Source organism: Mastigoproctus giganteus, chromosome 8, assembly GCF_048544385.1.
Source record: "Mastigoproctus giganteus isolate SK-2022 chromosome 8, ASM4854438v1, whole genome shotgun sequence".
In the NCBI taxonomy this organism is placed as follows: domain Eukaryota; kingdom Metazoa; phylum Arthropoda; class Arachnida; order Uropygi; family Thelyphonidae; genus Mastigoproctus; species Mastigoproctus giganteus.
Genome location: NC_143582.1, coordinates 228583049 through 228595404, shown reverse-complemented (window position 1 = coordinate 228595404; position 12356 = coordinate 228583049). Strand labels below are relative to the sequence as shown.

Below are 12356 nucleotides of genomic sequence, written 5' to 3'. Positions count from 1 at the left end.
TGGTGCTCCACATTGCTGTTTACAACTTCAATTTTTGCGTTTGAGAAGCCAGACTTTACAAAACAGTTCACGACAGTTTGTTTTCTAATTGCGTTTACTGAAGAGGAAATCCATTGAATTGCATCTAGGATGCTGATTTTCTTTGCAAGGTCACTCGCACATGTTACATCGTTCATGTTTGCAATGAGATGTCTTAAAACACGTTTTCTGTAGTGAAGTTTAAAATTTTTTATTATCCCTTGATCCAAGGGCTGACACTCTGCAGATGTGTTTGGTGGCAGAAAAATGATTTGAATGTTGGACAATTCAATGTGCGGGTGAAATCCAGCATTATCCATGAAAAGAATAATTTTTCTGTTTTGACGAATCATGTTTTGGTTAAAGTGACTTATCCATTCGCTCATGATATCTCGTGTCATCCACGCTTTTTTATTAGACTTCCAGTCAACATCCAAAAGATTCAACTTTATGCCCTTGAAACAACGAGGATTTTGTGGTTTTCCTATAACAAGAGGTTGTTCAAAGTCTCCCAGCATATTTGTACACATTAGTACAGTCAAGCGTTCCTTAGAAATTTTTCCGCCCTGGCACTTTTCGTTTTTTAGACTCATTGTTTTTTCAGGAAGAGCTTTAAAAAACAACCCTGTTTCGTCACAATTGTAAATATCCTTAGCTTCAAAATCACGACATAAATCTTCCAATTTGATGCTCCACTCTGTTACAACCCCAGTATCAACAGATCCACTTTCACCACTTACGGTTTTCCAAGAAATTTTATGCCGAGTTTTGAACTTATCTAGCCATCCCACAGAAGCTTTGAACTCATTTACTCCCATAGATTTCACAACCTCCAAAGCCTTTTCCCTAATAATAGGCCCATTAATGGGAATTTTTTTAGCACGTGCGCGAGAAATTTGAAGTCCAACAGTTTTTGGGAATGATTTTTGAACCTGATCATTTCCGTGTTGCCAAAAGTGTTTGAGCAGTTCATTTTTTTTCTTTAGGATGTCGCTTACCTGCGTCTTCCCGATTTTGAATTTTGCAGCGAGATTGCGAACACTATTTTTTTGCCGATCATACACATTAATGAGTTCGACTTTATCTTTTAAAGTTAAATGTTTACGAGAAGACATTGTGCACTTCACACGACACTGAACAAAACTGAAAACTGAAACTCAAAAGACGAAAGGCCGACCATATCCCCCCCCCCCTGCACACACCGAATTCATCAGAAGTTTTACACGTGCCTTAAAATTATTGAAAAAGGGTTTAGAACCGCGACGTAAACCTTGATAAAATTCAGAGAATCGGAAATAGAAAATAAACACACGATTGAGGCAATACGTGGAAGAAACGTTCTTAGAAAAAGGGCCGTGAGCTCGCCTGCTGTCTGTTATGGGGAGATCAAATTAAGTGCTAATCTAAACAAAACAGTGCAGATTGCCTGTCCGCGTCTGTTACAGAGAATGTCCGCTAGACAGAAGCTGCAAACACGTTAAAACCAATGGAGGTGAGTTGGGGAATTTGAAAATGTCCGTTGTAGAGAGATGTCCGTTAACGAGAGGGTCTTTTAGGAGAAGTTTCACTGTATTATTAATAAAAAACAGCACAGGAAAGGTGCTGATGAGATAGATGAATATAGAGTTAGCCAGTCTAACAGGAAAGAAAAACATAGCATTGGAAAGTTATGGGGTTGAGGGAGGGAGGGAGGGATGAAGTGGCAGTTGGCACTTTGTTAGTATTACTGGTTGCAGATGAAACTATCTCTTCAATGTGGTGTAATAGCATTTTAATTTCATAAAATTCATTATTTGATTACACATTTTATGGTTTTTTATTTTCAATTTTTAGCTAACTAATATCTTACTGCTAATATACTGCTGACCAAGTGCAGAGTTAATTTTTTTTTTAAACACTTATTTTAAACCATTTTCTTAAGTCACCTTCATATTCTTCTTCATCTCTAAGATCATCAGGAGTCACCATATTCATCAAACTCAGAACTTCAGTAGGAGGTCCAGCTCCGCCTGTCAGTTGCAAACCGGGTACTTGAACTTGTACTGGAATCTGAGGGGAAAAAAATAATAATAAAATGACACACACACACACACACACACACACACACACACACACACACACACACACACACACACACACACACACACACACACACACACACACACACACAACTGCTAATTAAATGATTAGTGGTTACTATATGCCCATCACTTGTATGTGTATTTATGCAAAGACAACTCCATGTACACACACTGAGTTGGCTTTGAATTAGCAACACCAACCTAATACTCGTAAGGCCACCTTTTCCTGTAATATGGCTCACAGGTGTTGGCACAGACCCCACAAGGTGTTGTAAGGTGTCCTGTGGTAGTGCTACCCACATGTTGCACAATGCATCCAGTAATGCCACACTGTCAGGTGGATGGTCATAGCATCAAATGTCCTTTTCCAATAGGTCTCAAAGATGCTCATTTGGGCTGAGATCAGGTGAGTTAGGCAGACACAGGAGGGTTGAAAATTCACCGTCATCTTTCTGAAACCAGTTAGCAACCTGCTAGGCCTTGTGGCACAGAAAGTTGTCTCACTGATAGATGCCAGAGTTATCTGGATGCACTATCAATATGCCTGGCACATAGTCCATGTGGATATTGGCCCTCCTAATCCTATGTTGTACTGGGTGGTTAGCTGAGCCGCTATGCTGTGTCACTAGATGAGACACAAAATGCTAACGGTGCGTGCGTGCGTGCGTCAACCCCACATGGCTGTCCCACATGTGACCTTTGGCTATTTGTTTGACTACTGTTAAGCCAGTCACGGTAGACTCATGACACCTCAGAATGGGAGCGTTTAACCATGTTAGCTGTTATTGAGATAGTGTCTTGTCCCCCTCAATCATGCTGCATTCAAAGTTGGAAAGATCTCAACATCGACCCAATCTACCTTGAAGACACTCAAAAACTGATTGCTGTGTGTTCAAACTACAATCTTATATTAGCCATTCCAGACTCTGAGCCTTCAGCAGTGTCACAGACCAGTCCATTTCTATATAAGGAAGTTGTTGTTAACACAAAGCAAACTCAGTGTTTTTTTTTTTTTTTTGGTAGTTATTGGCGCATCGGCTTCTGTGGCCATAGTGCACCTCCCAAGGTTTTTTGCAGTACTTTGATCCAAGCCCGAGGCGGGATTCGAACCCGCGACCTTTGGGTTGCCAGGCAGGCGCTTTACCCACCCGGCTAGCCCGGTCGGCGCAAACTCAGTGTATGTACACAAACACAATAGTTGTGGGCATAATTGAGTTGGCTTTGCTATTCCTACGTTGTACTTGGTGGTTAGCTGGGTTGTTGCTGTGTTGCTAGATGACACCACATATCAGTGTCATCTAGTAACACAGCATCATTAGTAGTTATATAATTTGAATGATATAATTCAATTACACTATTTAAATAAAATAATCAAATCGTTTTTCATAACTGGGCGAATAATTCAAATCAAAATAAATTAATAATTTGCTGTAATCGAAATAACTGACTATGATCTCTTGATTATGCCTTTCACTAACACGCACAAGCGCACGTATGTATGTACGCACACTGTAGTCCCCTATGGTTGTAGTCCCCTAATAATGTTGGCTGTAGTAGCCTATTAACTTCTGTTCCTGGTAAAATAATGGAGTCACTGGTTAAAGCTGCATTCCAGGATCATCTAGACAAGACTGCAGCAATAATTCAGACACAGCATGGGTTTGCTAAGGGAAAGCCTTGTCTGACAAATTTGATAGGATATTATGATGTGGTTACAAAGGAACTGGATGCAAAAAATAATTTTGATATCATATATTTGGATTTCAGGAAAGCTTTTGACACTGTTGCGCATGGAAGACTTGTACAAATTGGAGCAGAATGGTATTAAGGGTAAGTTGCTACAATGGATAAAAGGATGGTTAAGTGGGAGAAGACAGAGGGTGGTAATCAATGGGTGCTGCTCTTCGTGGACTAATGTTATTAGTGGGGTCCCACAGGGTTCGGTGTTAGGTCCACTGTTGTTTTGTATATTTATCAATGATATTGATGAAGGTATATCAGGCTTAATGTCGAAATTTGCAGATGATACAAAGGTTGGCAGGGTTGTTAATGACAGTAATGGCAGTGTGCTACTGCAACAGGATCTAGATAATTTGGGCAGATGGGCTAAGAAGTGGTAACTGAAGTTTAACCTTGACAAATGCAAAGTACTGCATATGGGTAGAAGTAACCCCAGAGAAACGTACCAAGTGTGTGGTACTACACTTAAGGTGGTAGAAAATTAAAAATATCTGGTAGTAATTTTGCAGGCAGATATGAAGTTTTCTGAGCAATGCAGACAGGCTGCCAGGGTAGGTCATGGGTTTTGTCAATGATATATAGGAATTTTGTTGCAGGGAAACGGAGGTGATTATCCCTCTGTATAAGGCAGTTTTTTTTTTTTTTTTTTTAGGAGCATTAGCAACTAAGGCCATATTGCTCCGGTGCGGTGGTCATTCCCTGACCTTTCCGCATCCTCCGTATTTGGTGGTGACGGGCTCGAACCCCGGTCTAATCAAGAAGCGTGTGCTACGCACTGCTGCTCCTTCCCACCTGGCTACTATAAGGCAGTGGTCAGGCCACGCCTTCAATACTGCGTACAGGTCTGGAGGCCTCATTTTAGGAAGGATGTAGATTTACTTGAGCGTGTACAGAGAAGGGCAACAAGATTGGTGAGGGGAACGAAGGGATCCTCTTATTAAGAGAGGCTTAAGTTCTGCAAATTGCAGTGGCTGGAGACTAGGCACCTGAGTGGTGATCTGATTGAGGTGTATAAGGCCTTGAATGGGTTCAGCACGCTGAATTCTGATGGGATCCTTCCACTTGTTCAGATTACGAACCTAAGGGGGCATAAATTCAAATTACGAAAGGATATATGTAGAATAGATGTGCGGAAATTTGCCTTTAGCCAGCGGGTGGTTAATTGCTGGAACAAACTTCCATCTGTCGTTGTGGAAGTTGATAGGTTGAATAAATTTAAGGAGGAACTGGACAGGCATTTGGAGGGAATGGTGTGATTTTTTTTTTTTTTTGGCTGATGCTGCATATGCTCATACACTTGCTTTCTTGCATCACATGCCACTACTACTACCAAATCTTACTCTTACTATATTGATAGTGTTGCCAAACTAATCCCCTACATTTTTATAGTCACTTTTAATTCTAATTTTCTTCATTCTTTCTTGTATTTACATTCCTGGGTCAAAAACTTCCTTTACCTATTCTTGTATATCTTTATTCTTAACTCCATTACCAACATGTTACATTTTTTTTTTGATAATTCCTTATTATTCTCATTAATTTTGATTACTGTTTATTCAGTTCTAAAATTCTTAGTACTGTTCACTGAATTATAATTTTTTAATATTTAATTCTTCAACATTAACCCCATTTAGGTCTTCATATTCTTTATACTTTTATTCCTTATTCTTTCTTTCTTTCTTTTTTTTTTTTTTTTTTTTTATGAAAACCCCAAACAGAAAGAATTAAAACCTATAGTACTTAGTAACATGCATGAATCGAAGATGGGGAGGAAGCAGATGCCAGGAACTTTGCTCTGGAGATGAACCCATTCACGCTGGGGCAACCCACTGGTGGATCGCTGCTCTAATGTCCAATGGTTGGTCTCCAATCAGCTTTCTTCTTTTTGGGTGTTCGTATATTACTAGCTGCTGATGACAAACAGTACTTTGCATATCTGTTGGTTTCAGTCACCATCATCTGAAGGATATCATCGGTTAGAAATAGTTTGTATATGTGGTATAAGATTGGTTCAAATCGACATCAACAAGGATTTCAGCATCTTTATTATATTCATTAATTGGAATTTTAGTTTTTCCTAACTCTGCCAAATAACATTTTCAGAATTAGATGCATTGGAGATTACTTGAGAATTTTGGTCATTATTTTCATCACTGATTTCATGATATTCATCACTTTCATCAGATTCTTCTGATGTTTGGATCTTATCATCACCATCAGTGTAACTGGAATGTATGTCTAAATCATCTAATTCTGACCCATCGTCGGATTCCTCACTAAAGAAATATTGTGGCTTCACTTTTGTCTGAGAGTCCAACTATGTTCTCGATGTCCCTGGACGATTTTCATCATGTTTTTGGGCAGCTTTTTCTTTCAAAAGAGGTACATCTGAATTATCACTTCTATTCATCAAACATTTGTCTTTAGCTTGTTTTCTGTAAAAAGAGGAGGGGTTCATTTCAAAACCTTTTAGAAATAGGTATCTATAAATATGAAATACGATAAATGAAAATTCGAAATATCTAAAGAGTTTACCTCAATCTCTAGATTATAGTGATAAACTATAATCTGGGAGTATAAACTATAAACTATAACCCAGGTAGCAAAAAAATCCAAAAATTTCATTACTTCATACAGCATGTCCCACCCACTTTTTCTTACTATTGAATACACCATGCCTTGTCAAACTAATAGAGCAAGCTTATCTGCGAAAAGATCTAAACCTCCAAAGCACTTCCTAATTCATTTCACAAATATACGTGGTCTCAATTCTAATCTCAACGATGTCCATTTCCACTTGCAGTCTGCCAAACTCCATGTACTTTTTCTGACAGAATCTCAGTTATCGGTTGATTCAACTACTGCTCATCTCAGATGCCCAAATTATTCGCTGTATGATCCCTATCGCCTCAAAAGTGGTACTTGTGCATATGTCCGTTCTGATATTCCCTGTCAGAGACTTGGCAATTTGGAATCTCCACTCTTTGATCTTCTCTGGCTTAAAGTCTCTCTCTACCTCATTGTGCCAAATTCATCTGTTGTCTCTACTGTTCTTCCAACTCCACTAATCACTTGGAGCTCTTTGACTTCCTCTCTTTGCAACTTGACTTTCTCCAGCCGAACTTTCCTAACAGTGATGTAATTTTCCTTGGTGATTTTAATGTTCACAACTCCAGCTGGCTACCGTTTTCCAGTCACACCGACACAGCAGGTCGAGATGCTGAGGCTTTTGCAATTATTAATGACCTAGCACAGATTGTTCCTTTACCTACAAGAATACCAGACAATCCTAATCATACAGCCAATACGCTTGATCTTTTTCTCACAAACAACCCTTCTAAGTACACGGTCGAAGTGAGAGGTCCTTTAGGCACTTCAAATCACAACTTGGTGATTGTCTCTTCTCCAATGGAACTTTTATCTTATGGCTATTCCCAACCTCGTGTTGTTTGGCATTACAAGAATGCAAAATGGGATGACCTGCGAGACTTCTTTTCTTCTTTTCCTTGGTCGGATTACTGTTTCAAAACTTCTGATGTCAACGTTTTCTCAGATCGTGTCAGTGAAATTATTCTTGCAGGAATGGAATCCTTTATCCCACACTCCACTTTAAAATCTCGTCCTTTATCCAAACCTTGGTTTTCCAATAAATGTGCTAAGGCTGTTCAAGAGAAGAATGTTGCATATCGTAATTGGCTTGTTTCTAATTCTTCAGTTTCATTTTCTGCCTACACCAAAGCTCGCAACAATTGTAAAGCAGTTATTAATCAGTCCAAACTAGAGTTTGAACAGGCTAAGAGGAGAAAACTTGCTTCTTGCCCTAATGGTAGCCGAGCATTCTGGTCTCTTGCCAAAGCTATTGGCCGCAACTTTTGCCCATCTCTGCTCCCACCTCTGTCCAAACCAGATGGTTCTGTTGTCACTTCAGCCAAGGATAAAGCTGACCTGCTAGCATCCCATTTTTCTTCCAGCTCATGTATTAATGATCTTGGTAAAACACCTCCCACCATTCCCAACACGCACTCCATTCAATGCTTCCTGTGGCCTTCCGTCAAAAGGATATCAGAAGGATTTTGATGAATCTTGATGCTAAGAAAGCTCCAGGTCCTGATGGTATTTCTCCACTTGTTCTCAAAACCTGTGCTCCTGAACTTACTCCTATTCTTTGCCGCCTTTTTTCACTTTCTTATTCCAAAGGTGTTTTTCCTTCTGTTTGGAAATTTGCTCATATCCAGCCAGTTGCTAAAAAAGGGTGACAAATCCCCCCCATCCAATTACTTCTACTCTTTCTAAAGTAATGGAGAAATCAATTAACTGCCAACTCTTAAACTACCTAGAAACCTTCCGTCTGATCAACGATCGCCAGTATGGATTCCGTCAGTGTCGATCAACTGGTGATATTCTGGCTTACATTACCCATTTATGGACTAATTCAATGGAAAGATTTGGTGAAACACAAGTAGTTGCTCTTGACATCTCAAAGGCTTTCGATCGTGTTTGGCATAAAGGTCTTCTAAACAAGCTTCCATCTTATGGTTTGCCAACTGTTTTTAGTAATTGGTCATCCAGTTTTCTCTCTGATCGCTCACTGAGGGTGATGGTAGATGGCTCTCTGTCTTCTAACTTCTCCACTGATGCCAGTGTCCCCCAAGGTTCAGTTCTTTCCCCCACTCTTTTCTTCTTGTATATTAATGACCTTCTTCCATTGACTGGAAATCTTATCCATAGTTTTGCCGATGATAGCACATTGCATTCCAATTTCCATTTTGAGAAACCTTGTCCTGCTCAATCAGCTTCAACTTCTTGAAAATCTGCTACCAATTCCTTAAATTCCGATCTTCAGGTAATTCTCCAGTGGGGCAAAGACAACTTAGTTGATTTCAACCCTTCTAAAACCCAGTCTTGTCTTATATCTTGCAAAAAGGATTCTTCTGCTCCTATGCTTATCTTTAGTGACACTCTGATTTCTAGGCAAAATAATATATCTCTTTTGGGGATTACCCTGACTTCTAATCTCTCTTGGCACAAGCACATTACAAATATTGCTTCCTATGGATCTAAAAAACTTGGTTTTCTCTTTCGCCGTTACTTTTCTTCCAAACAGCTGCTCACTCTGTATAAATCGCAAATCCGTCCTGCCATGTAATATTGTTCCCACATCTGGGGTGGTGCCTCTAAAACCTCTCTCCTCAGGATTCTTGATTCCATTCAGAAGAGGGCAGTTAGGTTAATTAATGATTCATCTCTGTCTCTCCACTCGTTTTCTCATAGACGTACTGTTTCTGCTGCATGCCTCTTCTACAGATACTTCCATGGGCACTGTTCTTCTGAATTGGCTTCTATAATTCCCGCTCTCTCTTTCAAAACAGTCCAAACACGTGCCGCCACCAGCCAACATCCATTTACTGTCCAACTTCAAACCCACAGAACCAACTTTTCATCTTCCTCATTTATTCATTCAACTGCCGTTTTCCTTCATACATATTTCCTGAAAATTACAATCTACAGAAGTTCAAGTCCAATGTCAACAAATACCTTCTTTCGTCTTCTCAACCTCCAACCCAAGCACGGTACTAAGTACTATAGGTTCTAATACCTCTCGTGTTTGGGTTTCACATAAAAAAAAAAAAAAAAACCGAAAATGTTCTCCACACGTGCACGTATTTGAAATGAAGTCAATATGGAGGCAACCATTATCAGTCTCACAGAGTATGAACAAATTGGAAAACAATGCTTGTGGTGATACCAGGAAGTAATTTGAGCGTGCGCATTGACAACTCACTGGTGCTTATCCCCGTTTGTTGACAATACTTAGCACCACCGGGCGGGGCGAATCACTGGTGGGTCGCTATCAAATTTTCACGAAAAACAAATGACAACCCATTTTTCTTGCACATACTGTGTTATTTATCACTTAAATGAACCAAATTATGAAAAAAAAAAAAAAAAAACACAGTTGTCATTTGGGAAATAAAAGTAGTCTATCTGTCTCTTAGGCTTCATGTGGTAGATGACTATCAATCGGTGGTATTGTACTAATTGATAGAGTCATCTATCATCTTTCATAAAATAAAAAAATAAATTCTCTCTTCTATCCTGTATTTCTAGTAGTTCTATCAGTTTATGCAATAACCACTACATCTAACTAACATTGTCATATTTCATACATCGATAATATATACAAGGTTATTAAAAAGTAGTGCAACAACTTTAAACATTTATAGACACTATAATTTTAGAAACTGAAGACAAATACATCAAATTAAAAAACAGAACACCTAAAGTTTTAATTAGCTATAGCTGAAAATTTCTGATATGGGCCAGCAATTATTAGACATATCTCACCAAAAATTGAGTTCTCCCACATTTCACACAGTGTTTCAGGGGTTACTTCTGCTACAGCAGCAGTGATTCTGGCCTTCAGTTTAACCACGATCGAGAGACATCATCTTTTACAAAACTAGAAATCCATTGGCATCAAATCTGGTGATTGTACAAGACAATGAAAGGGATTAAAATGATCAATCCATTTTCTTCGGAAGTGCTGATCCAGGCATGCTGTCACTTCTCAGTGATAATGGGGTGCACTATCTTGTTGGAAGAACAATCATCCATTGGGTCATCAGTGCTGATGTGGTATCAGAAAATTCTCAAGCAAAGCAAGATCAACAATCCTGGTGATTGCTTTTTTCACAAAAAAAGAAAAGTCTGTAAACTCTCCAAACTCAAAGCACGGAACACAGTGACTTTCAGGCCATAATGTGCATGTTCAAGTAAGAAGTAACAGCCACAAATATGAAATGAGGATTCATCACTGAATACAATGCATCAAACAAGCAATTTTCATCATCATCATGCCTTGCCTGCATTTCCACGCAAAATTTGGTATGTTTCACTTTGCCTTCATCTGAAATTGCCTGTACCACATGACAGCAGTAAGGCATAAGCTGCAAATGTTTCCATATTGCACTTTCCAAATGGTTGGTTGTGGTAGACCCATTCATGATTTGCACAAGTTGTTGATTTTCTTGAATTCTGCAGAATGTACATCTAACTTCCTTCACTTTTTTATTCATCACTCAAACTTGGTCTGCTGATTTCTTTTCATGAGTCGCACACCATCTGCATTCGAGAAATTTCCGTATCACTGATACCTGGAATTTCTGCTGGGAGGATTCTTTATAAAAGGAGTGCAAAATCATCTCTAAACTGTTGTTGCTGACTTTGTTTCCAAAAGCTTTTTTTCCCCTTTGGTCCACCAGAGAAATCCACAATTTTGTCAACGCTACTGCAGTGTTGCTGGGGGTAAACAATTACGAATTATTTCAAAAAAAAAAAAAAAAAAAAAAATTCACTGTTGTGGTTATTTCTCCGTACCACCACATACCCATTCATTCTATCTACAATTCTGATATTTTATCAATGTATATTGTATGTCTATAAAATATTATTATACACTGAAAGAACAGAATTCATGGGATACCTGGTTCCTAGGCAATGCAATGCTGTCATTCCTCTCACTAGTGAACGAACCCACCACTTGGCAGGTAAATAAGTACACTACATCACTGCATTCACATAGATGGTAATTCAACGTCAGTATGGATAAACATTGTAAGTTAACCGACTTTGAAAGAGGGATGTTAGTAGGTGCCCGACGTATGTGTCACTCTATTGCAGAGGTGGTACAGAAATTGCACTATCCCCATTCGACAGTATCAAGAGTGTATCGGGAATTCGGCATTTCCAAAATAATATCTCATCGTGGACAGCGTTGCAGGTGGAGAAAGGTGGTGGATGAACGTGGCCATCTGTCTCGCATTGATTCAGCCAACCGGAGAGTGACAGTGGCATAAATCACCATGGACTTCAACAAGGGAGGTGCCAGAAATGTCTTCACCAAGACCATCAGGCAATTATTAGCTGCAACAGGTTATGAGAGCCACCGACCCACCAGAATCCCGTTGCTAACACCACGACATAGGACTTCATGCCTCGGCCGGGCAAAAGAACATCGGCACTGGACCTTGGATGATTGGAGACGGGTGGGTGCGTATCTGGCAGAAACTGCAAAAGCTATGCACCCATCATGTCAACAAGAAACTGTTCAGGCAGGTGAAGAGTCGGTATTGGCTGGGGCATGTTAAAATGGCACATGTTGGGACCTATGGTATGGCTAGACACATCTCTGAATGGTCCAGGTTATGGTGTCCATCCTTGGGCCATCTGCACTCCTTCATGGTCATCATATACCGACAGGGCAATGGACTCTTCCAGCAGGACAATGCACCTCCCAACAGAGCCGTGGTGACTACAACATGGTTTGAGGAGCATTCCGCAGATTTTACCACCATGGAATGGCCTCCCCATTCATTGGACACGAACCAACCCTGTGGAGCATCTTTGGGATGCTGTGGAAAGGTTCAATTCAGCTTTGGATCCTCTATCCAGGAATGCAACAGAATTATGGACAGCAGTGCAGCAAGCATAGATGGAAATACTTGTGGAATGCTTTCA

At 39.7% G+C, this 12356-nt stretch overlaps 1 protein-coding gene across 1 annotated transcript in view; it reads right to left on the bottom strand.

Moving 5' to 3' along the window:
* Nucleotides 1-12356, bottom strand: part of LOC150082396 (splicing factor U2AF 50 kDa subunit-like) — a 282501-nt gene that overhangs the window by 27387 nt on the left and 242758 nt on the right. The window contains exons 11-12 of the mRNA XM_090380538.1: nt 11050-11061; nt 1944-2067 (exon numbers count right to left, since the gene is read on the bottom strand). Coding sequence (XP_090236664.1) covers nt 1944-2067; nt 11050-11061 — 136 coding nt within the window. The remainder of the gene's footprint in view (nt 1-1943; nt 2068-11049; nt 11062-12356) is intronic.